This window comes from Grampus griseus, assembly GCF_964374135.1.
Source record: "Grampus griseus genome assembly, chromosome: 11".
NCBI classification, from domain to species: Eukaryota; Metazoa; Chordata; class Mammalia; order Artiodactyla; family Delphinidae; genus Grampus; species Grampus griseus.
The window spans coordinates 55,130,015-55,157,443 of record NC_139005.1 but is presented as its reverse complement, the minus strand read 5'-3'; the positions used below and the strand labels follow the sequence as shown (position 1 = coordinate 55,157,443).

The 27,429-nt window shown below is 36.5% G+C and overlaps 1 protein-coding gene across 3 annotated transcripts; it reads right to left on the bottom strand.

Moving 5' to 3' along the window:
* Positions 1-1,453: 1,453 nt before the first annotated feature.
* Positions 1,454-27,429, bottom strand: MDM2 (MDM2 proto-oncogene). 3 transcript variants are annotated; one of them, XM_082665576.1, is made up of 12 exons: positions 27,082-27,429; positions 26,512-26,580; positions 26,306-26,390; positions 23,525-23,599; positions 21,293-21,426; positions 18,997-19,046; positions 15,515-15,582; positions 15,289-15,385; positions 11,293-11,453; positions 7,439-7,594; positions 6,325-6,402; positions 1,454-4,653 (listed from the first exon to the last, which is right to left on the bottom strand). In XM_082665576.1, exons 3-12 carry the CDS (start codon positions 26,384-26,386, stop codon positions 4,078-4,080), a joined length of 1,476 nt encoding a protein of 491 aa, XP_082521702.1. In that variant the 5' UTR covers positions 26,387-26,390; positions 26,512-26,580; positions 27,082-27,429; the 3' UTR covers positions 1,454-4,077. The 3 variants fall into 3 exon arrangements, with proteins under 3 accessions (XP_082521702.1, XP_082521701.1, XP_082521703.1); XM_082665575.1 differs by having other exon boundaries at positions 27,145-27,429; XM_082665577.1 differs by having other exon boundaries at positions 27,252-27,429.

Below are 27,429 nucleotides of genomic sequence, written 5' to 3'. Positions count from 1 at the left end.
CCAACAGGTACATGAAAAGACGCTCAACATCCCTAATCATCAGGGAAATGCAAATCAAAATCACAATTGAGATACGCGTCACACCTGTCAGAATGGCTATTATCAAGAAAACAAATAAGTGTTGGTGAGGAATCCTTGTACATTGTTGGTGGGCATGTAAATTGCTGCAGCCATTACAGAAAACAGTACAGAGTTCCCTCAAAAAACTAAAAACATAGCTACCATATGATCCAGCAATCCCACTCCAGGGCATATATCTAGAAAAAACCAAAGGCACTAATTGAAAAATTTACATGCAGCAGAACTTCGCTGGTGGTCCAGTGGTTAAGACTCCACACTTCCAACGCAGGGGTCACAGCTTCAATCCCTGGTCAGAGAACTAAAATCCCACATGCCTTGTGGTGCAGCCAAAAAAAAAAAAAAAATGTACATGCACCCCAACGTTCACGGCGGCACTGTTTACAACAGCAAATATATGGAAGCAACCCAAGTGTCCATTAGCAAACAATGGGTAAAGAAGATGTAGTACACACAAACACACACACACACGGAATATTAGCCATAAAAAAGAATAAAATCTTAACATTTGCAACAATATGTATGGACCTAGAGAGTATTATGCTAAGTGATAAGTCAGACAGAGAAGGACAAATACGTTTACTTATAAGTGGAATCTATAAAACGAACACAACAAAACAGAAAGTTACAGATACAGAGAACAGGTGGTTGCCAGAGAGAAGGGAGGTAAAAGGAGGAAAGAAATAAGTGAGGGACATTAAGAGGTACAAACCTTCAGTTGCAAAGTATTTAAATGAGTCATGGTGTAAAATTTACACTGTGTGGATTATAGGCAATAACTATGTAATACCTTTGCATAGCAACATATCATAACGAGACTTACTGTGGTAATCATTCGAAAATGTACAGAAATACCAAACCACTCTTGTATAACATGAACAAATCAATAGTACTGTAGGTCTTTATACTTACAAAAAATCCAAATAAATAGAAAAAGAGATCAGATTTTTGGTTACCAGAGGTGGGGAGTGGGGGGAGAGGGAAATGGATAGAGGCAATAAAATGGTACAAACTTCCAGTTATAAGTACTAAAGATATAATGTACAACATGATATATATAATTAACTGTGGTATGTTATGTATGAAAGAGAATAAACCCTGAGTTGTCATCACAAGAACAAAAATTTTGTCTTTAGTGTTGTATCTATGAGATAATGTTCACTAAACTAATCGTAATAATCATTTCATGAATGTAAACAAGTCAAATCATTATGCTGTACACCTTAAACTTATACAATACTGTATGTCAATTACCTCAATACTGGAAGAAAAAACTCATTATTATGGGAAAATTGCCTATAAGATCCAATAATCACATTTTTTAAACAATTCTTAAACATTTAATCTTTTATTTGTAAATCAATAAAACGCATGCTACACCTAAAAATTTAGACAATCAAGACTGCATTAGTAATGCATATATATATGGTGAATGAAACTCTATTTGCACCGATTTGAACGTCTTGTAAACAGCAGAATCATTGAATAATATACAGTTGTCCCTCAGTATCCATGGCGGATTGGTTCCAAGATGCACCCCCCCCCCAACCCCGGGACACCAAAATCTTCGATGCTCAAGTCCCTTATATAAAATGGTATGGTATTTGCATATAACCTATGCACATCCTCCCACATACTTTAAATCTCTAGATTTAAATACCTGACACAATGCAAATGCTATGTAGTTGCCAGTGCACAGCAAATTCAAGTGTTCTTTTTGAAACTTTCTGGAATCTTTTTCCTGAATATTTCCAAACCAGTGGTTGGTTAAATCCATGGATGCTGAATCCACAGGTATGGAGGGCTGACTATACAGTGTTTATAATCTCATTTTTATTTCTCTGTCCTCAGAGAGGATCAATTCTACTTAGTTCTAGTTGAAGTATTATAAATCCCAAATTAATAAAGCTTTACTCTATTTGAGGACCACTCTTTGGCTAAGGTGCTGATCCCTTCAGCCGTTACTTACATATCTATATATGGGTAAGTCATATGTGTGTGTGGTTTTTGTTTTTAAAGTTTAACACAATGTTCTGTAACTGACACACCAACATGTTGTGCAAAACTATCCCTCAGTTCTGTTCTAAACTCATAGCTCAGTTAATTTTATTGTCCTCACCCGAGTATGTACAACTGACATATACTGGAGAAATACACTGGGACCTTAAATCAAAGTTGTTATTTTCCACTATTTTGTTGAAGATTTAATATAAATCAAGATGTTAATCTATACAGTTTGAGAGTTATTTCAGAATTTTATGTTCTGATCCCATCATTCTTATAGGATGTCATTCTTATAATTTTTGGACAATTTAGAGAAGTTAGGACAATTTCAGCTAGTATAAAAACAAACAGTCCTCCTGTTTATTATATCCCTTATCATATCAAAGAGACTGGAGAATGAGAAATATCTAAGTGCTACTTACATAGCACCAAAACGATCTACCTAGTTCTTTTATCTAGAAAGAATACGGTAAGTCCCCTGCAACGAACGAGTTCAGTTCCGAGAGCCCGTTCGTAAGACCAATTTGTTCATAAGTCCAACAAAATTAGCCTAGGTACCTAACACAACTAACACAATCGGCTATATAGTACTGTACTGTAATAGGTTTATAATATTTTCACACAAATAATGCATAAAAAACAAACACAAAAAATAAAGAAAACATTTTTAATCTTACAGTACAGTACCTTGAAAAGTACAGTAGTACAGTACAACAGCTGGCATACAGGGGCTGGCATCAAGTGAACAGGCAAGAAGAGTTACTGACTGAAGGAGGGAGAAGAGGTGGGAGATGACAGAGCTGAAGGATTGTCAGCAACAGGAGATGGAGGGCAAGCTGCAATTTCACTCACACCTGACGTTGATGGCACAGGTTCTGGTTCCTCGCTGGATTCAATTCTACCTACCCTCTTGAAAAACCGATCCCATGATGTCTGGGTAGTAGCTCTTTTTTTCTCCTCATAGATAACACGGTAGCACTGGATTGCATTCTGAACGGCTGCTGCAACCTTCGTGTACCACTCTACGTTCGGGTCCTGTGCCTCAAAAACTAACAGTGCCTCCTCAAATAAAGAAAAAACCCTTGCCATTTTCTGCATCGTGAATCTCTTTGGTTCTTCTGATACTTCTTCCTCTTGTCACTCCACTCTCAATTATTTGCACTTTTGTTTCCATCAGCAGTATCAGCTACCTCACTGCTGCTTTTATGCTTGCCTCCAGACATCCTGGGCTTGAGATAAAGATACTATACTACTGTACTCTACACAGTAAAGTACACAAAAGCACAACCATTTGTAGGGGATGCACGCACATGACAACGTACTCCACTCACGTGAACTTTCGTGACTGGACATGCCAGCTCACATTCGCATCTTTGAAAGTTGGCAATTTGAAGGTTCGTATGCAGGGGACTTATTTTTAAGAGGCTCTGAAAGACTAGAGAAACTAAGGATTGGAAAGTTTAAGAGTATGTAAAATTTAAATATTAAATCTTTCACACGAACTTTTCCTCCTTACATGAAAGGTACTGAATAAGTTACATTTAAATGTCCTACTTATATATTTTTTAAAAGGTCAGATACTTCTCATTTAAGAGAAAGTGGAAATTATCTTAAATAACGAGCGGTAGGAATTTCCCTGATGGTACAGTGGTTAAGACTCTGCACTACCACTGCAGGGGGCGTAGGTTTGATCCCTGGTTGGGGAACTAAGATCCACATGCAGAGCGGTGCAGCCCAAAAAAAAAAAAAAAGGGGTAGAGGGGTAAAGGATGAACTCTATATCCAATCCAAATTACATTAAAACCCAAATATAAAATATCAACAGAAGGGGCATTTTCCTAAAAGGAAGTAACTATTCACTATTGGGAGAAACCTACATGTAGTAAGATACTTTCTTGCTTTGATACAGCTAAAAAAATAAAAATAAATTTCATGTCTAAATTTTGGGGCTTATATAGTTAGAAATATATAATTCTACTTTTATAGGTAGTTCAACTAGGGGAAATAAGTTAGCACAATCATTTGAATTGGTTGTCTGCATACGGGGCAGGGCTTATTCCTTTTCTTTAGCTTCTTTGCACATGTAAAGCATGCCATAAGATGTCCTGTTTTGCCATGGACTATGCAACCATTTTTAGGTCGACCTTGGCAAATCACACAAGGTTCAATGGCATTAAGAGGAAAACTAGATTCCACACTTTCTTCTTTGTCTTGTGTTTCTTCCCTCTCCAACTCTTTGACATCTTCTTGGCTACTATAAATGATACTATTAGAAGTTGATGGCTGAGAATAGTCCTCACTTTCTTGGGATAGGGAGGCTTGTGTGATCTTATCATCATTTTCCTCAACACATGATTCTTTGGAATCATTCACTGTAGATTTCTTACAGTCAGGGACATCAAAGCCCTCTTCTACTTGTGCTGAGTTTTCTAGTTTGGCTTTCTCAGACATTTTCCCTTTATCTTTCCCTTTATCTTCAGGAAGCCAATTTTCACGAAGGGCCCAACATCTGTTGCAATGAGGTGGAAGGGGAGGATTCATTTCACTGCATGAAGTACACTTCCAATAGTCCTTCAAGGAAACAAGACAGTTAGCTTCCGTAACCCTTCAATAACCAGTCACAGCAACGCTAGCAACTTGTTCAATATGTCTAAGGTAAAATGTATCATACAGCTCAATTTTCAGCATTTCATGTCTTATATAAAGCACTCAACAGTCTTTCCTCAAGCATGAGCTTGTAAATACATTTTTTTCCCAGCCAAACTATGCTAAAAATTCTAAAATGAAAAACGTATTCACCATGACCTTAACCATGTACCTGTAAAGTTATCTGTTCAAGGACAGAGTTGGTTCATTTAGTTAAAGCAAGTGCTATGGGATCTTCTCTGTAATGAAGCCTGTACCCACTCCACTCCCTTAAAGGCTCAAACCTGATACTGTGCCCAGTCCACCAAATCAATCTAGACAAAACTATCAACCAGTCTGCCATTGACTAAGACTCTCTTAGAAGTGCTCTAAAACCAGGGCTCAACTGGGTGTTCCCTAACTACACCCACAAAGGAAATGCTAAAACATTCTTTTCAGCAATCACAGCCAGATAAACTCTGCCATCCTTGTCACTATCCAGAATGTATGCCCCTTACTTGTCTATCCTTTTCTGTGTTCTCATCTCTGTAACTGCTCATTGCTTCATCCTTATTCCAACTTATTTCTCAAACCTTTCCACCCACTATGCAATCTGGATAACAAATTCCCCCACATCCCAAGCCTCTTTACTGAACATATCCCTTATCTCCCTGCCTTACGAGAAGCATGGTTCTTGCCTGAGGACACTGTGCATGTAAAACTTGCCATAAGAGGTCCTTCCTATCTTGCCATGAATAATGTAACCATTTTTAAGTTGCCTGACAAATGACATAAGATATTAGCAATAAGGGTGGAAACTTCATTCTCCCACAATGGTTCTTTCAAGTTGTAAAAGCAGGTATCTACTAAATGATAAAACCAAAGACAGGTCTTGTAATACAGGAAGAAAGTGCTTCAAGAGTCCGATAAATTACAAGATCTATGTCTAAAACATTTCACTCAGCCTGACATCAAATGACTCAACTAGTTACTTGAATTTAATATAGCAAAATATTTTCCTAAGATTTTACAATTTCTCCTCCTTTTTAGTATTTGGATAATTAATAATTGTTTCTATCTCAGAAAGAGAAAACTGAGATTTCCTATCCAAATATAACAAAAAGCAGTATTTAAGAACAAAAATTAAAGCAATAATATTTGGTTAAAAAAACACACATCCAATACCTGAGGAACCCTGTGAAGCATGAAATGTAAATGTTTAAGTCCAGATTTCTTTAATAGAAAATCCCACCACATGTTCTAATACAAATCAATATGATATTCATATTTGATAAGATTGGCAAAATATTGGTAACTGTTAGACCTGAGTGATAAGTACAACGGAGATACATTATACTATTCTCTATGCTGTACATACCCAAAATTTTCCATAATGAAGTTCTTCAAAAGTTCAAATTCCAACACAAAAAACTAAAAAGTATAGCAACAGATCCCAACCCAATAAAAGAACAAAAATATTTTAAACCATTAAAACTTAAAAAAAAAATGTTAACTTTATAAAAACTACCTCATGTCAAGAAGTAGACTAGACATACTTTTCTAATCTTGACTTCAATGTTATTTTTTGATTCCTTGAAAAAGTAAATGCATACTTACAGCTAAGGAAATTTCAGGATCTTCTTCAAATGAATCTGTATCACTCTCCCCTGCCTGATACACAGTAACTCGATACACCTAAGAAAAAGAAAAACAAAAAAAACCATTACCATCAATTCATCACCTTTTTTCTTCAACCAGTAAGGCTTCTTAGTGATAAGTGATAAGTCCTAAACAAACAACATGTACTCAGTCATTCCTCCGTATCTGTGGGCAGACTGGTTCCAGGACCCATAAGGATACCTAAATCTGCAGATGCCCAAGTCCCTTATGTAAGATGGCATAGTATTTGCATACAATCTATGCACATCCTCCCCTACACTTCAAATCATCTCTAGATTACTTATAATACCTAATAAATGCTATATGAAAAGTTGTAAATACAACGTAAACGCTATGTAAATAGTTGATGGCCCACAGCAAATTCAAGTTTTGCATTTTGAAACTTCCTGGAATTTTTTTTTTTTTACTCGAATATTTCCAATCTGCACTTGGTTGAATCCACCAATGTGGAACTCGCAAATACGGGGGTCCAATTATGTTATATATGAGATATCTGAGACAAAGGTGTCATGGAATGAGTGAATATAAAGGGGGGGAAATGGAGGATGGTAAAATCCTCACCCACTATGGTAAAAAGTCAACATACAGGAATGTTTAAAATAAATAAAGTAAAATATTCAGTACAAGCATTTCTGTTTTATAAATATGGAAGTATTAAATTAGTGAAATAGCTAGAAATGTTGAAGCTCGTCACTTCCAGGAAACAGATCTGCTGGTAGTATGTGACTTTTAACTGCATGCATGCTTTACTTTTTCATAAATTAAAAATGAAAAAGGAGAATTGAATTAAATATTTTTAAAAACGAGTAGACTAATATAAGAATGCTCATTAAGGCCTACTGACTTCTTGACATTACATTTTTAAAAATATAAATAAGACAACAAGGAATTACAAAGCCTCAAGTCCACAAACCAATATTCTAGTTTGAATAAATCAAGAGTCAAAGATTGTGATGTGAAATCTGAATACATTATTATTTCAATCTCATCAGTCAACGAATATGGAAAGTATTTAAGAACTTTAGAATATAATCAGAGAAAAAAAAACTACCTCATCATCTTCATCTGAGAGTTCTTGTCCTTCTTCACTAAGGCTATAATCTTCTGAATCCAGAGACTCAACTTCAAATTCTACACTGAATTGATCTGAAACTGAATCCTGATCCAACCAATCACCTGAATGTTCACTTACACCAGCATCAAGATCCTAAAATCGAGGGGGAAAAAAAGCGACTTAATGTACATTACCTGTTGGCCTGCAACAGCTTAACTCTTCCCTGTGCACCTAATTCCCCCTCAGTTCCATCCTGCACACTGACACTAGGTTAAGCTTCTGGGTTATGATTAGATAAATATTTTCTCTGTTCAAAACCCCATTATATAAAAGAAAAGGCCAAATTCCCTTGGCATTCAAGGTACATACAGGAAGTCTATATTAACATTTTCATATTATCTCCAACTAGACACCCCCCTATCCCCACTAAACAAGAACATTAACCAGATCTAAACTGTTTCCTAAACCAAACTTCAACTTCCACACCTTCCCTCTAGCTGGAATAACTTGATAGTTTTCAAATTCTGCTCATCCTTTTTTGCCAAAGCCTTTGTCAATACTATAACTAGAAGAGCACTCCCCACCTTTAATTATCTGTGCTACTTATATTATTGAGTATTATATATTTGCACACACAAATTTTGCAAAACATAATTTTGTACACGTTTCTTATCTGAATTATACATACTTTAAGAGTTAAGACCATGTCTCAATCATCTTTATATCTTCCAACTGGTAGAATGCTAGTAGCTACAACATATACAATAATTATGATTTATGTTTAATGAACTTTGAGAATAATTTCTTTGGAAGAGCTTTCAGATATAATTTTTCAAATCTATTTTTAAAATTCTGTATCTGCTCATGTGATTCATTTTAAAACTGATTAATAGTATAAGAACCTAAGAGAACCTTCAGTCCCATAATATTTGCCATCAGTGGCTAAGGGTAGGAACATACACAAAGCAGAAGGCTAGAACTAGAAAAAGTATTTTGGTCTAGTAGTCAGGATACATACATTCTTATTCTAGATTTGCCACTAAGTAACTTTCAACCTAGACATATTTAGCTTGTAAAGGCCACAGCTATTTCATCTATGACACATGAGTTTGGATTAAATGATCTCTAATATTCCCATCATTTATAAAAACAAAAACAAGGTATTTATTTTACAACCACTGAGGTCAAAAGACTGTTTTAAACCGTGATGATAGGAAAGTAGTAGTAAAAGCAACATTCATTGAACTGCAGTTCTAATTCCTAAAAAAAGGCTGTATTAACAATCACATTAAAATCGCAAGTCAAGCTAGAATACAATAACAGCTCTAATAACCTAAGAAACTGGACACTTCAATTAACTAGGCTTTAGTGTACTATGTTTAGAATAAGGGGGTAAAAATCACAATAAACATTAAGTTTCAGAAAGCATCTTCTATGGCAGGAGTCAGCAAACTGTGCCTCACCACCCATCTATTTTTATAAATAAAGTTTTACTGAACACACCCGTGCCCGTTGTCTGTTAGACTTGTTGTCTATGGCCGTTTTTGCCTCACAGCCGTAGAGTTGAGTAGCTGAAACAGATACCATATGGCCTGCAAAGCCCCAAATAGTTACTATCCATCCCCTTACAGAAAAAGTTTGCCCACTCCTATTCTAGGGTTCTATGAAGAAAGCAAAATTAAAAGTAGTTTTCAGGACTTCCCTGGTGGTGCAGTAGTTAAGAATCCGCCTGCCAGTGCAGGGGACACGGGTTCGAGCCCTGGTCCAGGAAGATCCCACATGCTGCAGAGTAACTACGCCCGTGTGCCACAACTACTGAGCCTGCACTCCAGAGCCCGTGAGCCACAACTACTGAAGCCCGCGCACCTAGAGCCTGTGCTCCACAACAAGAGAAGCCACAGCAATGAGAAGCCCGCACATAGCCCCAGCTCACCGCAACTAGAGAAAGGCCTCGCACAGCAGTGAAGACCCAACGCAGCCAAAAATAAACAAATAAATTAAAAAAAAGAAAGTTTTCAAAAGTTTAGCTAATGTTCAAAAAAGAAAAACCTAAAAACTCTTAAATACTGTATATTTAAAAAGTATCAGACAGGCTTGATCTGGAAAGATCTTAAAATCCCTGTTTTTCTGAATTCCAATTGTGACAATTATTAGTTATGTGATCTTAAACAAGTTATTTGAAACACCCAAGTCTTAGTTTTCCCATCTATAAATGGAGTTTGAGGCTGCTGAGGTGATAAAATATGTTAATTGCCTGGTATAGAGCCTAGAATATAGCCTTAGTTCCCCCAATGTATTAAACCCAAAAGAAAGAAAAGATGGGAGGCAAATGCACTTTCCTTTAACTCCCTTCACAAATTGGTGAATGACAAGACCAAATAATGTGACGTGCTAAAATGAAGGAAAAAAATTAGCCTTACCAAAAGCTTTCACAACTAGGGACTTTGCCTCAAAAACAATAGATCTTTAACAGAGAGGATTTTTAGAAGAGAGCGTAGAATAGGACTAACAAAAAGAAATACCCTCTATACTGCTTTGATAACAAGGCAGTGTCCCAGGTAGAAAGAACAAGGACTTTTAATACCATTTAGCTAGAATTCTGAAACAACTTTAATAGACTGTAAGTTTAAATGGCGCATAGTCGTCGTATTAAAACCATTTGTAAGGAATAAAATTATCCAAACATGAAGTTGGTGAGACATCAAGTTTTATTTAATTGGATTCAATTTTTAGATCACACATATTTGTTCTCAAGACCCTGTATTTTTTTCATAGCATTTATTCAGTATTTTAATTATTTGTTTGATTGCTGATGACCTATCTCCCAATGAGGGCAGGGATCATAACTACCTTGACCACCACTGTATCTCCAGTGCCAAATGGAACCTGGCATAGAAAAGACACAAATATCTACTGAATGAAGAACTTGCTCTTGGAGGAGCTCACCATGCCATCTAGTGGCCTACATGAGTAACAGCTCTATTAAGTACTAACTCCAGAAGGCACCTCTGCATCCATAAAATCACTGCTTTGGAAGAAAAAAATGTAAAGATAATGAAGAATAATACATAAAAAGAATATGGTTACTATCACATTTTGTTCAATCCTTTACATCTTCTAGAGAACTATAAAATAATCACTAATATCCAGAATAATCGCCATGAAATGTTGCCATATCACAAATAAAGAGTCCAATTTTAATAACATTTTAAAGACAAATGTATAATGACAAGAAAGAAAACATTCCATTTGTCAAGCATTCTTGTTAGCAAAAACTTCTTTACAAAACCTCCTTCAGTGATATCTCTTAAGAATGTTAATGCTGACTAATACTTTGGAATTTTGTATCAATGATCAAAAAGTACTGATACTTTCCCATCATGCATGCAATAATATACCAATATTTCACAGTCTTATTAAAAAGACCTCCCCTGATGTCTAGACCTACATATGGCAAATGTGGATATCAGGCTATGTTCACTTATTTGCTGAGAGCTGTAATAAGATATATTTACTCTAAATATGCAAAACAAAATTGCTTAGAATCTTAAGATATCTTTGGTGCAGTGGCCCACAAAGGTTCTCCAATATGTAGGGTGACATTAATAACTAACATAGGCACTAATTTTACCAACACACTCCAGTGCAACTCCATTATCTTCCACCCTTCTCCGCAAACCCGGGGTTGGGAGTGGGGAAGATCTATACAGTTTCATTTGAAAGAAAATTTTACCAAGTGTATAGCAGCAATCACATATCATACATGTGCATTCTATCTGGATGCTTATTAGGACTGCCAGAACTAGACTAAAAATAAGAGAGTCCTGTTTTATTTAAAATGAAAGGATTACCGGATTTGATGGAGTCCCTGTCGATTCACTGCTACTGCTTCTTTCACAACATATCTCCCTTATTACACACAGAGCAAGGCTTTCATCAAAGGAAAGGGAAATATTATCAGATTTGTGGCGCTTTCTTTGTCGTTCACCAGGTAATTCATCTGAATTTTCTTCTGAATATGTAAAGAAAAACAAGTTAATTAAATTGCTGTACTATAATGTATTTAGAAATTGAGCTGTCTTAAGTTACCTATCTGTACTAAAATTGTTTCAATGAAATTAAACAGAGAAAAATAGTGAATTACTACTGTTTCAAAAGTCAACACTCTTATTGGATCTGTCCAACTTAGAGTTATAGCAAAACACTACATTTTTAAAAGCTTTAAAGCTTGTTTCAGAACTTTATCAACTCACAATTAATTTAATCCATCTAGACCTTTTATTAACCAGTCTACAATTTTTCTGTCAAAATCAGAATTTAGGATATAAGATTTCACTTTTTTTCCTGGAAAGAACCAACTGTTTAACTTACTTAGAAGGTATTCCTAATGTTTCAATTTCCTTAGTATCCAGTATTTTCAACAGGAATCAAAACCAGTTAAAACTGGTCCATTTTATTTTATTTATTTTTTGGCCACACGGCATGAGGGATCTTAGTTCTCCAACCAGGGATCGAACCTGCACCCCCTGCAGTGGAAGCACGGAGTCTTAACCAGTGGACGGCCAGGAAGTCCCTGGTCCATTTTATTTTAAATAAGAAATTATCTCTGACTTAAAGTGAGAATGTTACCAAATCTGTCAGGAACATAAATGAAGAGTCCTACCTTACACCAGACATAAAAATGAATTCCAAGTGGATTAAAATACCAAATACAAGAAACAAAACCATCCAACTACTTATATAAGAGAATATACCAGGGTGGGAAAGTATGATGTGACACTACAAAGCCCTCAAGAAAAAGACTATCAAGATTAAGTTAGTTACTTAAGGCTTACATGGCAAAATAAAATACTATAAAAAAGAAGCTAAAAGGCAAATGTCAGACTGAAAAAAAATCTGCAACACATAATAAAAAATGATTAATACCCACTTTATATAAAGGCCTCCTACCAACCAAGTAAAAGACAAACTTAATTTAAAAAAGAGTCAAAGATATGAAAGGGCAATGCATAAAACACAAATGACTAATAAACATGAAAAAATGGCTTACCTCTCAGTGATCAAGGAAATGCAAATTGAAATGAGATACCATGTTTCACTCATGAGAATGACAGAAATTAAAATGAGAGACAGTCTCAGAGATTTGGGAGAAAGGACTTTTTATACACTACTGGTAAAAACGCAAAACAGTGTAACATTTTATGGGCAGTTTCTCTATCCTAGACAAATATCTGCATAATCATTTAAGGATTTATGAGCAAGGGTGCTCACTGCAGCCTTATATGTTAAGTATCTAACAGGGTTATGAGATTAAATAAAATATAATCCATATGCCTGAAACAGGTACAACTCACACCTTTGCTCACTCCATTTCCCTCTCTTGATCTTCCTAGTCAGAAGTTATCTCTTCTTGCTCTGAATTCCCAAAACACGCTTATATCCTCTAATTTTGTATTTATCTCTACAAGATCACTAGTTCTTGATATAAGTTCTTAATGTCTGTATTCCCTATAAAAGGTGATCTTGGTTGAAAGATGTGGGCTAGAAGGCCAAAACCATGCTGCTGATGTGTATTTTTTAACTCTATTAATAACATTTGGGGCTTTTTTCTGATTATTAAAGTATTGTATTACTCACAGTAGAAATTTTTAAAAAACAGACAAAAATTTAAATGTAAATCATCTATAATATTACCACTGAGATAACTACTAGTAACATTTTAGCATAATAATTTTCCAGCTGTCATTTAAAAAATTTACTTCCGTCTAAAAAACATATTTATATCACACTATATGTACAACTTGGGGTTGTTTTCTTTTTTTTTTTTTTTTTTGGCCGTACCACATGGCTTGCAAGATCTTAGTTCCCCACCCGGGGATCAAAACCAGGCCCCTGCAGTGAAAGCACTGAGTCCTAACCACTGGACTTCCAGGGATTTCCCAGGGGTTGTTTTCTCTTAAACATTCTTTTACATTACTTTTAATGGCTGCAGAATATGGTATCCATAATATAGGTTCATCATAATTGAACCATTCAGTCCACAAATCCAAGCACCTTCTTTCTGTCTGGCACAGTGCGAGGCAGTGGGTATACAAAAATGAAGTCAGCCATCATCCCTACCACCAGAGGAAGTTTACGTTCAAACATCAAGGCATCCAAAATACTATCATTTACAAGCTATAACGAGTGCTATGAAGGAAACAAGCAGGGTGCTAAGGGAAAGAATAACAAGAGGGGATCCACTTTTCCAGGTGGTTAGGGACAGCCTCTCTGAGAAAGTAATAATTAAGCAAAAATAGAAAAATGAGGAGCTGGTCTTACAAGACTGAGGTAGAAGAACTTCTGGCAGAAAAAAACTGTGCAAACAGCCTTACAGCAGGAAAGAATTCTGACTTGTTTGAGGAACCAATCAGTGCAGTTAAAACACAGTGAAGGTGGGGAAAAAAGCCAAAACCCAGATTAAAGGTAGAACAGGGCCTTGTAAGCCAACATAAAAGTGTGGGTTTTATTTGAAGGTCAATGGTAAATAAACAAAGTGGGGAAGTGACACAATCCAATTCACCTTTTATGATCCCTTTTGGTACTGTGATGAAGGACAGAAAGAGCAAGTAACTAGAAACAGAAAATCAGAAGCTGCTGCAGTGGTCTCGGTAAGAGATGACAATGGCCTGGACTAGAGTGATGACATTCTCTAGCATCATATATGTTTTCAACTATGAATAATGCTATAATTAATATCTCTACATATAATCTTTGCATTTCTGATTATATCCTTAGGATAGATTCCTAGAACTGGATTACTGTGATAACGGTAAGAAAGCCAAGCCTTTTTATAATTCATAAAGGTTAACCAATTTACACGAATTGATACACCAACAGTGCATCAGTGCCAACACATAGTTAGCAAGGATAAGTTAAAAAAAAATCATCTTTCCTAATTTGAAAGACCAGAAAAGACACCTTTTTTGCATTTTTTGTTATCTATAAAGCTAAATCACTAAAATCCACTCCTCATATTTATCAGTCATTTCTATTTACTATGAAAAAAATTTTTTTTACAAGTTGGATTTTTAATATTTTTCTTATTGACTTTTGGAAACTTATAATAAGGATATTAACACTGTCAAATTTAAAGTGAATTTATTTCAGTATGTTGTAATTTTTTTCATTTATCTTCTCAACTCATTTAGTATTCATTTTGGCATAAGGCACAGATATAACTTGATATTTTTCCCCCCAAATAACCATTTGTTCTACTCCCATGTATTACTCTGCACTTGCTGCCCTTTGCCCTCATGTACAAAACTCTACTCTGGATTTATCTATCCTACTTCACTGATTTGCCAAACTCTTTTTTTTCTACTGAATCATAGTTTTAGTTATCATGACTTTCATCAGGCAACAGCCTCCTCCTGTTCTCTCTGTTAAAAATGCTCTCAGCTATTTTCTTTACCTCGTCTTCATTTCTAAGATGCTATTTCTCTGTTTTTAAACTCACTGGTGTGTTTTATTTATTAGAAACAACAAATACTTTAACTGTTAAGGTGACTAAGAATGATGACTAAAATAGAGTTTATATCCTTGTCCTCTGTTACCACGCACAGCAAAAAGCTGGCTAACTATAAAATCCAGCAGGACACAGTAAAATTGTGCCTGCTGTAGTCAACCAGAAAAATGTTGCTAAGAAAGCAATTTTAAAACCAAATAAATCATATAAAAATAAGAAACTCAAATTCATTCATCTAAACCAAAAAAGCACAATTTCATTAAGCCTAAATGTACTAATTTCAGTAAAGAATGAACACTGAAAAGCTGTTTGAAAGTGCCAATTAAATACTCATATATACCTGTCTCACTAACTGCTCTCCTTCTAGATGAGGTAGATGGTCTAGAAACCAAATCTGAAGATGAAGGTTTCTCTTCCTGTAGCTCTTGCACAAGGTCCTAAGCATTCAAGGGAGAAAAAAACAAAAAATAAACCCACAAACTTATAACACGAAGAAGCTAAAAATTCACTGTTTTTAACACTCCGAATTTTCAAGAAACATCATAGTAGAATGAGTTCAAGATTACCTTTTGAACATTCCCACCTTCAAGGTGACACCTGTTTTCACTCACAGATGTGCCTGAATCTGATGGTTCTGACAGAAAATAAAAACAAAGAATCACAAACTAGGAAAGCAAGGGTTATTCAATAGATGTTATCCAGAACAAACTCCTCATACAATTTAACCTTTTAACCAACACTGAACGTGTAGTCTCCAAGTGCCATCCTGTGCTGAATACTAGAGACGTAAATGGATAATTCAATTTTAATATAGAAGATACATAAGAATAGTTATAAAGTACAATAAAATAAGCACACTAAAAGAAGTATTATAAGATAAGTTAATGGAGAAGACGAAGCAATGGTTATTTGGTAGAGATGCGGCAAGGTCTGAGTAACAAGGAATCAGGAGAGGTTTCATAGTAGAATATGTGGAAGTACGACTGGGAAAGGCTATTCCAGACTGAGGAAACACTGTGAAAAAAGCATTCAGAAGTGAACTACCAGTGTTTGTTGCAGGAACTACAGGTACTTCATTACTATGGGAATGTAAGCAGGATCATAAAGGATCCTGCCTGTCTTGCTAAACAGCACAAAGATATCAACAAGCAATATTCCTGCCACCAATCCCAAATCACTGCATCCTCCCCAGCTAATACTTCACATTCCTCCCTAAGGCACTGCTGCAGCCACGCACCATAAAAAAGGTTTAATCTAAGAGATAAAATTGATTTGCTAGTTCACAGCAAGTATTTTACCCAGCGAGCAATAAGGAACCCCTAAATGGTCACTATAAGCAGAAGAGTGACAACTCCCTCTGCCAAAATAGAAGAAAAAGAGAACAGAGGCAGGGAAACCAGTATTAGCAACTGCAATAACATAAATGAAAAGCATTAAAGTCTAAACTAAGACACGGAAAAAAGATCAATTCCAGAGAAATTAAAAAGGTAAAAACCAACAAGAACCTGGTGTCTGACATACAAGGCAAAGGAGAAAGGAGTCAAGAATTCCAAGATTCTACCTTGGGTGGATAAATGGGTGGTATAATTCAAAACTTCAGATGATGAACAGATTTGGATGGGAAGATAAACTGAAAAGTGGATAAAACTTTCAGGTACGTAGGTTTAGTCTGTATGTAGATGTACAGACTTGGAGCTCAAGTCAAAATTTCAAATGTGGGATATATACCATCACCTAAGATCATAATCAAATACCTTTTACTACTCCCTTGAAAATATTTTCGTCTTAACACTGAAGCCCGGTCTGAGTATTAACATTTTGAAATTATATGCATTATCATAACAGTTTATTTATTTTTTATATTATGGGCAAGGTATTATACTGATTTAAGCTGTCCATATAAATAGGTTATATTTTGTTTTAGTATAAGAGATGTTACAAAACAGATGTAATAAAAAGGAAGCACTAAGTGTGACAAGTTTGAGAACAATGATACAGGAGTTCTGAAGTTAATTATATTAAACTAAAACCTGAAACAAACTCAGAATGGAAATAACATAAGTAATCTACAGGTCACCATCTCATTAGTAAAATCTTCCTAGCAATCAACCAAGATTTAAATGAATGAATGAATACATCAGGGATAATAATACTTCAGAAAACTGAAAATACTACAAGAGATACTACAGTTGTTTATCTGCCTTCATTTGATCTCATAAAGGGCTTTGTAAAACAAAATGTCAAGTCACCAGCCTAATAATTACTTCTATTCTGGGATAAGACAGTGATGTGCTTTTCTGGGTCTTAAATCCTAACTCTGGAAGAATAAGTATTCAATTCAATAAATTTACTAAACGTCGTATTAATAAACACTGTACTGTGTACTGCAGACTGCAAACCTGAAGAGGACACACTTGTGTAAGTAAGTGTAACAAAGTAATATAACAATAAAATCTAGATACGAAATAATGGGAGCACTAAGGAGTGGTCAGTTCGTTCTGGAAAATGAACAAGCTGAGAATAGTTCTTTTTTTTTGCAGTATGCGGGCCTCTCACTGTTGTGGCCTCTCCCGTTGTGGAGCACAGGCTCTGGACGCGCAGGCCCAGCAGCCATGGCTCATGGGCCTAGCCGCTCTGCAGCACGTGGGATCTTCCTAGACCGGGTCACGAACCCGTGTCCTCTGCATCGGCAGGCGGACTCTCAACCACTGAGCCACCAGGGAAGCCCTGAGAACAGTTCTTAATTATAGACCAAGAATGGACTTCGGGCTTCCCTGGTGGTGCAGTGGTTAAGAACCCACCTGCCAATGCAGGGGACATGGGTTCAAGGCCTGGTTCGGGAAGATCCCACATGCTGCGGAGCAACTGAGCCTGTGCGCCATAACTGCTGAGCCTGCACTCTGGAGTCCACGAGCCACAACTACCGAACCCCGCGCACCTAGAGCCCGTGCTCCACCACAAGAGAAGCCACCACAATGAGAAGGCCATGCACTGCAACGAAGAGTGGTCCGTGCTCGCCGCAACTAGAGAAAGCACGCACGCAGCAAGAAAGACCCAATGCAACCAAAAATAAATAATAAATTTAAAAAAAAAAGAATGGATTTTAAGAAGCCTGTGGTGCAACTACTGAAGTCTGCACACCTAGAGCCCATGCTCCGCAACAAGAGAAGAAACCGCAATGAGAAGCCCGCATGTCGCAACTAGAGAAAGCCCACGTGCAGCAATAAAGATCCAATACAACCAAAAATAAATAAAGTAAAAACAAATAAATTTTTTTAAAAAAGCCTATGGTGTATTGGAGCCAGCTCCTACCGGCACTCCCAAGCAAACTGTGTTCATCTCTTCCCAACTCCGTGTTTGCGGCTGAAAATGGTCATGCTGAGCGTATTTATATTATGGAAACCAGTAACCACAAATCAAGGCTCTTCCCCTGGAGAGTGGATTGATAAACATTTACCGGCCTATCACTGTGTATGTTTAGGTGTATCGTTATGGAATAAGAACCTAGCACTTTCATCAGATTATCAACAGGATATGGAACCCAAAAATAACCAGTTAAGAACTACAAGTCTAAAGGAAGGGAAGTAAAATGGCACTCACCTGAACAAACTGGTAAACAAAGTTTTGTCTATTATAAAAAACACACAAGACAAGGACCCTTCCATTCAAATGGCCCTACCTAGGTATCTGTATTACTTCCCTAAGCCTTTGAATACGTTTCAAGGTTTGCTCCTATCGCTACTATGCAGAAGATTTTGAAATTATCTACCTTTCAAAGCAAATTCTAACCTGATATCCCAAGGCTTAAATTTATGTAACAGGATATTTAAATATCCACTGCAAATAAATGTGCATAAGAAACTTAGTATTATGTTGTTTTAGCTCATATGTATTTCTTCCTGTTAAATTTATCATACCCTTACTATAATTAAATATACAATGAGAGCAACTTTTAAAGCAAATCACAATTATAAGATGTCTGCACATCCACAGAATGTCTTTAATATATTTTTACAGTACATGCTTATGGAATTCAAAATGAACTTACCCTGCTGATTGACTATCACCAAGTTTCTATAAATCATTGTATATATTTTCCTTGTAGAGAGAAAAAAAACATGTACATTTTAAAATAAAAATGTATTTAACTAGACTTAACAAGACTTTTAAATGCATATTAGTATAAACTATCATGCTACAACCCAAAGTTTAAATCACTACATTCAAGTACTGATAAGCTTCTAGACACTAAAAACCACCATAGTAATTATTTGCACAATGATTACACGCAGCCACATTTAATAATCACTAAAGTCTCCCTAGTGCAAAGATTTCACATCTCCATTTCCTGAAACATGCCTTGTTGAGACTTTAGCAAAAGTCCCCAGAGAACTGGTGCGAACACACGAGGCAGGTTAACATACGTATTTTCAAACAGAAAAGAATTTATCTAGCTCCGGGCACAGACGAAGACTGCCTAAAAAAATAGCAGGTTATGCAAAACCCATTATATAGGAACTTCATTATAGTTTTTTTTTTTTTTTCGGTATGCAGGCCTCTCACTGCTGTGGCCTCTCCCGCCGCGGAGCACCGGACGCGCAGGCTCAGCGGCCATGGTTCATGGGCCCAGCTGCTCCGCGGCATGTGGGATCCTCCTGGACCAGGGCACGAACCCGTGTCCGCTGCATCGGCAGGCAGACTCAAAACCACTGCGCCACCAGGGAAGCCCTCATTATAGTTTTGACTTTTATCAACCTTAGACCAATCATCTAATGGATTTTCTTTCTTGATCTGAAAATTTATTAAAAGATAGAGCAGTATACGGTCATTTAATACAGCCTGAGTACCAGTCACTGTTCTGGAAATCGGGGAAAACAAAGAATGAAATAAAAACAAATCTCTGCCCTCCTGGAGCATAAGGAAACAATTCACTTATGCCAATACTCAGTGAAGTCATGGTACATTTTTCATCAACTAATGACTTTAGAGAACATTTATTGGTCACAAGATATCATTTCTAAGTCTCAAGGTTAAGGGGAAAGTGCCAATCCCAACTAATTTTTTTCACCCTTGGGACTGATGATACAGCTCCTTAAACTCACAAAAAAATCAATATTCCTACTCGTATCTTTTCCCCAAGTCAGTAGTTTCCCCAGTGTTTAACCTCTCAACACATTAGAATTCAAGTCAAAGATAATTTTAAATTTGTGCTTTCCGTATCAGAAATTACAGCTCCAAACATTATCAAGATTCAATACTCAGATGGTGCAAAATTATCAATATAGTTATTTCTTAAACTTATAAAATTAGAGCTTATATCCCAAGGCCAAGTATAAAATAACATAAATATTAAACAGATATCGTCTGTCAATGGAAAGAAGCTTGTATGTTAATTTAAAAGCAGGATGAAATTAAATATAGTATGTTCACAACAGGGTTAAAACACATCTGTGCATAATACATTGTAAAAATGACAAGTAAAAATACCTTTCGATGACAAATTAGTCTTTTTTTCCCCTATCATTAGCTTTCTGTCTTTTCTTAATATTCAATAATGAACATATACATATAATAATGAAGTTATTTTAAAGTTATAAATATCCCACTTAATTATCTTTTTAGCTATAATATTATTGAGCATTAAACACTAGTAGAATCTAGGTAAACGTTTCAGGTGAAAAGTATTCTTCTCATTAAGATACACTACAAAGAGACTAACAAAAATGAAACAAGGAATTCCAAATGTAAAGTAAGAATGACTGAAAAAAAAAAAAAGTCTAGAAAAAAAGTTCTCGGCAGAGTAATTCTAGAAATGCTATCTGGGTTAAATTCAGTTGATTAAGTGCCATAATGGTATATGACAAAGAAAAAGATCTTCAAAGTAACTAGGGCTCAAATTTAAGCAGTTACCACAGGGTATCATAAAGACTGTCTTTGGAAGTGACTGCAATAATAATATTTTTTTAATATGCAGTTACTGTAGCTAATATTTAAATGCTTTCCATGCTGTAGCTAATATTTAACTGCTTACACATTGCCTCTTTATAACCTCCACATAAGGTATTTACATTGTTCCTACTTCATATTCAGGGGAAACTTAAGGCTTAAAGAGGGTAAGTCAATTTACCTAGTCTGACAGCTAGTAAATGACTAAGCTGGGTCTCAGACCCAGGCTTGTAAGATTCCAGAACTCAGGTTCTCAAGTAACATGCTATTTTACTAAGAAATTAAATTTCAGCATCTTTTATATATAATAACAATTTTCTCTGCCAAAAGGGAGTGAGGATGGAGGTGAACTGAAATGTTTGCCCAGCTGGCATTTTACAGTAGACTAAAGAACTTACCTGTGCTCTTTCACAGAGAAGCTTGGCACTCCAAACAAATCCCCTAGAAGATCATTTGAACAATACACAATATGCTGTTGTTTCTCATCATATAATCGTTTAGTCATAATATACTGGCCAAGATAAAATATAACCTGAAATAGAAATATGATTTCTGAGCATTAAAGAAAATTAAATGTTTCAAATACATTCAATAACATCTCATTTATCTGAAGAGGGTTAAACAACCAGCAACCACATCAATAACCATCTAAATAACAACCATTCTGTACTCCTAAATAAAAAAATAAAGCTGATTTTATATCTTTTTCTTTTAATTTGACTGAAGTAGAGACACTGCTTCTGATTTACTTAAACTTTAAAATGTGTCTTCTCTTTATTTGGCAGACTTTAACTTTGCCCAAATATCTAGGTACTACTTATTAGGAAGAAAGGAAAAGGCAGCAAAATGCAAAACCACTGATCACAATGAAAAGTTGCAGAATCAAAAACATCAACTAAAATATAGCAGTGACCTGGAGTCATTTAGTCCTGCACACCATATACCTCAACAACCTCTGAGGTCATCACAGATGAGAAGACAATGACGAATTACATCTACAGAAGAGTTTGGGAGAATTCAGTGAATGAAATAAACCCTTAAAGATATCATTATAATCTACACAATAAATAATCAAAATAATGACCCTGAATCATGCACATACAGTTAAATTATATTTTGTGTGCTCCATTAAAACAAAGTAGGCAATACATTTTTAAGACATCCACATACAAACCTATTAACAACCACCTAAACACATATGGTGTTTTACAGTTTACAATGTACTTTTTCAAGTACTGTCTCCTTCTGATATTTCATAGAATTGTTATCAGCATATGAGAAATAAGAAACTGACCCGATCTTCTGACTTCTAGCCCAGTGTGCTTTCTACTACCCCATACTAGCTTTCATTACTCTCCCACATACCACAGAACAAAGATTTTACAACTGAACACTGTGTCAGACAATATATACATCACTGTTACACGGTTTAATATTAGCATTCTAAGTCTTTATGATGACCTTGATCAATTTTCTCCTTATTTCTACCTACTACTAGTCATACGTTTTTGTTTCCTTAACTGGTTATATAATGATAATATAAGGTTAAACCCAAGTTAACATCCCAAAAACACCATTTACCTTGACACTTCCCTGCAAGCTCCGTCTATAGACTTAAATGGCTAAGCAGGCTTCAGACTTAAAGGAATATTCCTATGTGACCATGGATGGAAGAGATGGTAGACAGTGGAAAGGAAGAAGGAGAAGAACCTAGACTCTTTCTACCAAACGTCCCATAAGGAAACTTCTGAATGTGGCTAAAAAGGAAAAGGGTCTGGAATCTTTTCTTGCCCACTATGCTGATGTAAGTAAGGTCCTTCAGTGTTTTAAGTAATCTGAGCCCCATAAACTAAGTGTGAGAGATGGGGAAGAGGCACATTTCATTCACATCGAAATTTTCCCTAAGATGGCCCATCTCTCAATGAAGAACATGCTTCTGTGCACAAATTTAAAGCTAGAGAACAATACATTGAAATGTATCCATTAAATAGAACATATGTTCACAAATCAGCTCACCTCTATCCCAGAAAGATCAGTATACTGTACTCATGTACCTCTAGTGCAGAAGTTCTTAACCTGGGATCCATGAATGCCCAATAAGTCCTTGGATAGAATTCAGGGGGTCCATTAATTTGGATGGGAAAAAAATGTTTGTCTGTATTTTCACTAATTTTTAACTGAAATTTAGCTTGCCCTTCAATTATGAACATAGGCAACAAATCACAAAGTATTAACAATAACTGTGATTTTGTCACCAATAAAATCACAAGCATTTTTCATATCATACATACTATGCTTGATGTAAACATCTCAAAATATCAGTTATGATCCTCACTACTTCCAAATTACATTTATTAGATCTGCTGCTAAATCTTAAGACTTTACCAGTGCGTCAAGTGGGTTCACAGCACAAAATGGCTAAGAACCCCTAAAGAGCTTCCCTTTGTCTGAGTTCCGGGCTGACAAATGAAATTCGAGTATAAACTGAATTTTCAGCTTCAAATTATAGTCCAAATGACCACAATACTTAACATTCCTGCTTACTGAAAATCCCTCCATATGACCAATTTCTCCCCACGGCTATACGTAACTAGTAAGACATTAAGTTATCTTAACTTAGTTCAGCTTACCTCTTTCATAGTATAGGTGTCCTTCTGTGCACCAACAGACTTCAACAACTTCAAAAGCAATGGCTTTGGTCTAACCTATAAAGAACACAGAGTTGCTATTATACTTCCAAATTATTCCGGAACTATAAGCCTGCAGAAAACTCATCCATAAAGAATTTCAATAAAGGTAGCAAACACAATGTTATCTCACAACATTAGAGACCTCAAAAACTAAGTCATAATGTTTTCACTAAATGTAATAAACTATGTAAACTGAATACCACAGACTGTGTTTGGGAAGAAAATGCTGGGATATAATTATTATGCAAATAATCACAGAACCCTCAAGTATCATCAGTTGCCATCAAAAACAGTACCCATTCCAGGGCAGTGAAAATTATTCTTTTTCCTCCAGCTATTTCTATCATCTGCTTATTACCTTACAAACTCAACGGTAAATGGAATACCCCAATGAGCTTACTATAAACTAAATTACAAAATACGAGAGAAAAGAGTAAATCTTTATGGTGGGTCCTTTTACCAATCTTTTCTTTCTACAGATTAGGTTCCTGAACGCTGGCGAACTTTAACCCAAGCTGACAAGGATAATTAAGAACAGATCTGGAGACTGAGACTCACATCCCTCAACTGCAAGCCAGCATTTTCTTCCTACTATAATATCATGCTGCCTTTTAGTTGGTCTACATTCCAAATATCTACTTGACAAACATTTATTGAGCTTCTGCCATGCACCAGACAGCACTGGATATTGCACACACACACAAATGACAAATAAGACATATGACCTGTATTGAAGGAGCCAGCCAACTAGATCAGGGTTTAATGTTTTTCTTTAAAGAGCCAGACAGTAAACAGTTTATAGCTTTTCTCGCCAGATAGTATGACTCAGAAGCATAAATTATATGTAAACCAATGGATGTGGCTCCATTTTGGTAAAACTTTATTCACAAAAGTAGGCAGCAGGCCAAATTTGGCCCATAGGCTGTAGTTTGCCTGCCTCTGACCTAGAGGCTTTTCAAGTTGTACTGAGAAAATATCTGGCAAGGGGGCAGGGATGTAATGTGTTTATGCTCTTTCTCCCTATCTGTTGCCGTATCAAAATCTTCAAAACTCAAGTATCTATACAGCTACACAGCCACCCCTATACAGACTGGTGCCTCTGCACTCCCTTCAATATACTCCCATCCTGTCTAACTTTGAAATCTGACAGCAACCCAGTTCGGGATCTAACCCTCAGAACAAGATTTAAGAAAACTGCCTATTTCCAGCTAATCAACATAATATTATTTAATAACTGAAAGTTTTAAAATACACAATAAATGTAGTATTGAATCATTAATTGTTCTGATCATATGTTTTTTCCTATGTGCTTACATATACGCTTTACTTTCAGGCTATTTAAAGAATGAATTATCCCAGAAAACATAAAAAGTTACTTTTTTTCCTTCTAAAATTTTATATATACTATATTAACTTCAAACTACATAAAACAACCCAAAGTCAAAGTCTCCAATGGAAAGCCATCAGCTTTTTATTAAGACTTAAAAGACATGCATTAATAAGAAAACTACTATAAAAGACAATATCATTATTAATCTTACATTTAAGAACAGAAAGATAAATTCTAGATGTAAAAATAAAAAATGCTAGAAGAAAATACAGCAGTTTATCTGTATAATCTTGGGATGGGAGAGTTCTTCCAAAACATCATATGAAATTCAAAAGCTAGCAAAAGTCAAATTTTACTTTATAAAAATGTTCTCAATGAGAAAAAGAATAAGCAAAGTTAATTTTTAACATTTGTAAATGATAAAAATTAAATACACTTGAAACACAGAGAACTATTACAAATTATTAAGAAAAATACAATAAGCCTAGAAGTGTATAGATAAGACCAAGCAAGCCCCAAAAGAAACAAATGATTTAACCAATGATGTGATGCCCAACCTCACCAAAGATTAGGGAAATACACACTTACACAATAATATAATACCTTTTGCCAAAAAAGGGCAAAATAACAGTGATAACATTCAGTTTTGACAGAGAGGAAAACTATTACACATAACACTTGTGTTAGGATACATATGCAAAGCAGCACCATCTGTAATACTCAAAAACTAAAGGCAATTTTAGAAAACCTATCAGTAAAGGCATAAATTTCTTAAATGGTACACTAATGCTGTGGATTACCATGCAGCTGTTAAAAAAGAATTCTGTAGGTTTTATTGATTGACATAAATGCTATTTGCTTAACATCTCTAGTATAATCCTATTTTAGTAAAACAAACTGAACCGCGACAGATTAAAACTCACATGTGCATATATATATGTGGGTATGCACATAGATAAAGATCTAAAAAGGAGATATGACAGATATGGTCAAAACAGAAGACTGGAATTTTCAGCTTTTACTTTATACTTTTCTGTAATGCCTAACATCTTTACAACAAGCATGAATTATTTCTGACTTCTACAAAAGTTAAATACTGACAGGTCAAAACAGAAAAAAAAAAAAGTCACATAATAAACATAACTTCAGCATCCATACTTAAGAAGATAATGAAACTGACTTTTAATTCAGTGTGGTAAAAAGCTAAGAAAATAAATATTGATTCTTACAGATAACTTTTGCTCCACAGTCATGCCTGAGTGGCAGGAATTTAAGCTATGTACTACAACTTCACTTAAAGAGCCATGTTATAACTGGGGTCTGTGAAATCTAGTTGATCACCTCATAAAATAAATTTTTGCTAAAGTTACACTGGAGACAAAAATACCAACCAGGGTCTCTTGTTCCGAAGCTGGAATCTGTGAGGTGCTTACAGCACCATCAGTAGACACAGACATGTTGGTATTGCACATTTGCCTACGAGTACGAAAAGAAAACACACGATAAAAACTTGAAATACTGAAATACCTGTTTAAAAAAAAGACAAATCATATAGAAATAAGATAAATAATGCTTTTATTAGCAAGTGGGTCCTTACCTACATCAGCAGAAAATGCTACAGGTCGGTGACCACAGGTTCTCTCTCTCAAACAGCCAGTGAATACAGCTGGGAAAAAGCATGATTTAAATAGCCCCAGCTGGAGACAAGTCAGGGCTTAGCTCCTTCTACTACCGACGCGGAACGTGTCCGAACTTGACCAGCCCCACAGAAAAAGCTGAGTCAACCTGCCCCCAGAACCAGCCCAATCTCGCCCAGACGTAGCGCCCGGCAGATACTAGCTACCAAACAGGCACCTGTCATTATTCTAACACCCACCCCCGCCCCCGGCAGCCCCCCCCCGCGCACTTGACCTTTACCCCCGTGCCCGCGGAACCCCCTCCCAAACCCCCACCCGCTGGGAGCGCGGCCCCGAAAACCCGCCCTCCTCCCGAGTGGCGACAACCTCGCCTCCTTCCAACAAAACCTCCACAGACCCACATGCCCGGCGCCCCCCACCACGAAATGCACAAAGGCTGCGCGCGGGGCACAGGCGGGGGGTGAGAGCGACCGGGGAGACCCAAGTCACAAAGCGAACCCAGAACTGCCCACGCGCTTCCAGGCCGATACCTGCTGCTCACTAATTGGGGTTTGCCGCGCCTGGAGTCGGCGGGGTGGGTGAGGGAGCCGTACCTCGAGGCTTCCTAGTTCCCGTCACGGGGCGCGCGGAAGCCCGACGCCTTGGGCCTCGGCGACCATTCCACTCGCCGGGCCCAGGCCGCCGGGGCGCTCGAACTCACTAGGTCCGAAGGAGAAGGAGGCTCCTAGCGGCAAAAGCGGCAGGACCTCGGTCAGAGGGGTAAGAGCTACCCCTCAGGCTAGGCTTCTTGCTCCATTTTCCTTCCAGTCACACCGGGCCGCACAGGCCCCCAAAGGTGCCGAGCTGGCCGAGGTACGGCGGATGCACGCCCCCTGCCG

What these genes read in the sequence shown, in the direction of transcription:
- MDM2 (XM_082665576.1), bottom strand. Translation starts at nt 26,386, where the DNA reads ATGTGCAATACCAACATGTCTGTGTCTACTGATGGTGCTGTAAGCACC. An exon ending in GGTGATAGTCAATCAGCAGG is followed by an intron (nt 15,583 to 18,996) that starts GTAAGTTCATTT and finishes ATTTTCTGTCAG; the next exon opens with AACCATCAGATTCAGGCACA. An exon ending in ATCCTGAAATTTCCTTAGCT is followed by an intron (nt 4,654 to 6,324) that starts GTAAGTATGCAT and finishes GTTTCCTTGAAG; the next exon opens with GACTATTGGAAGTGTACTTC.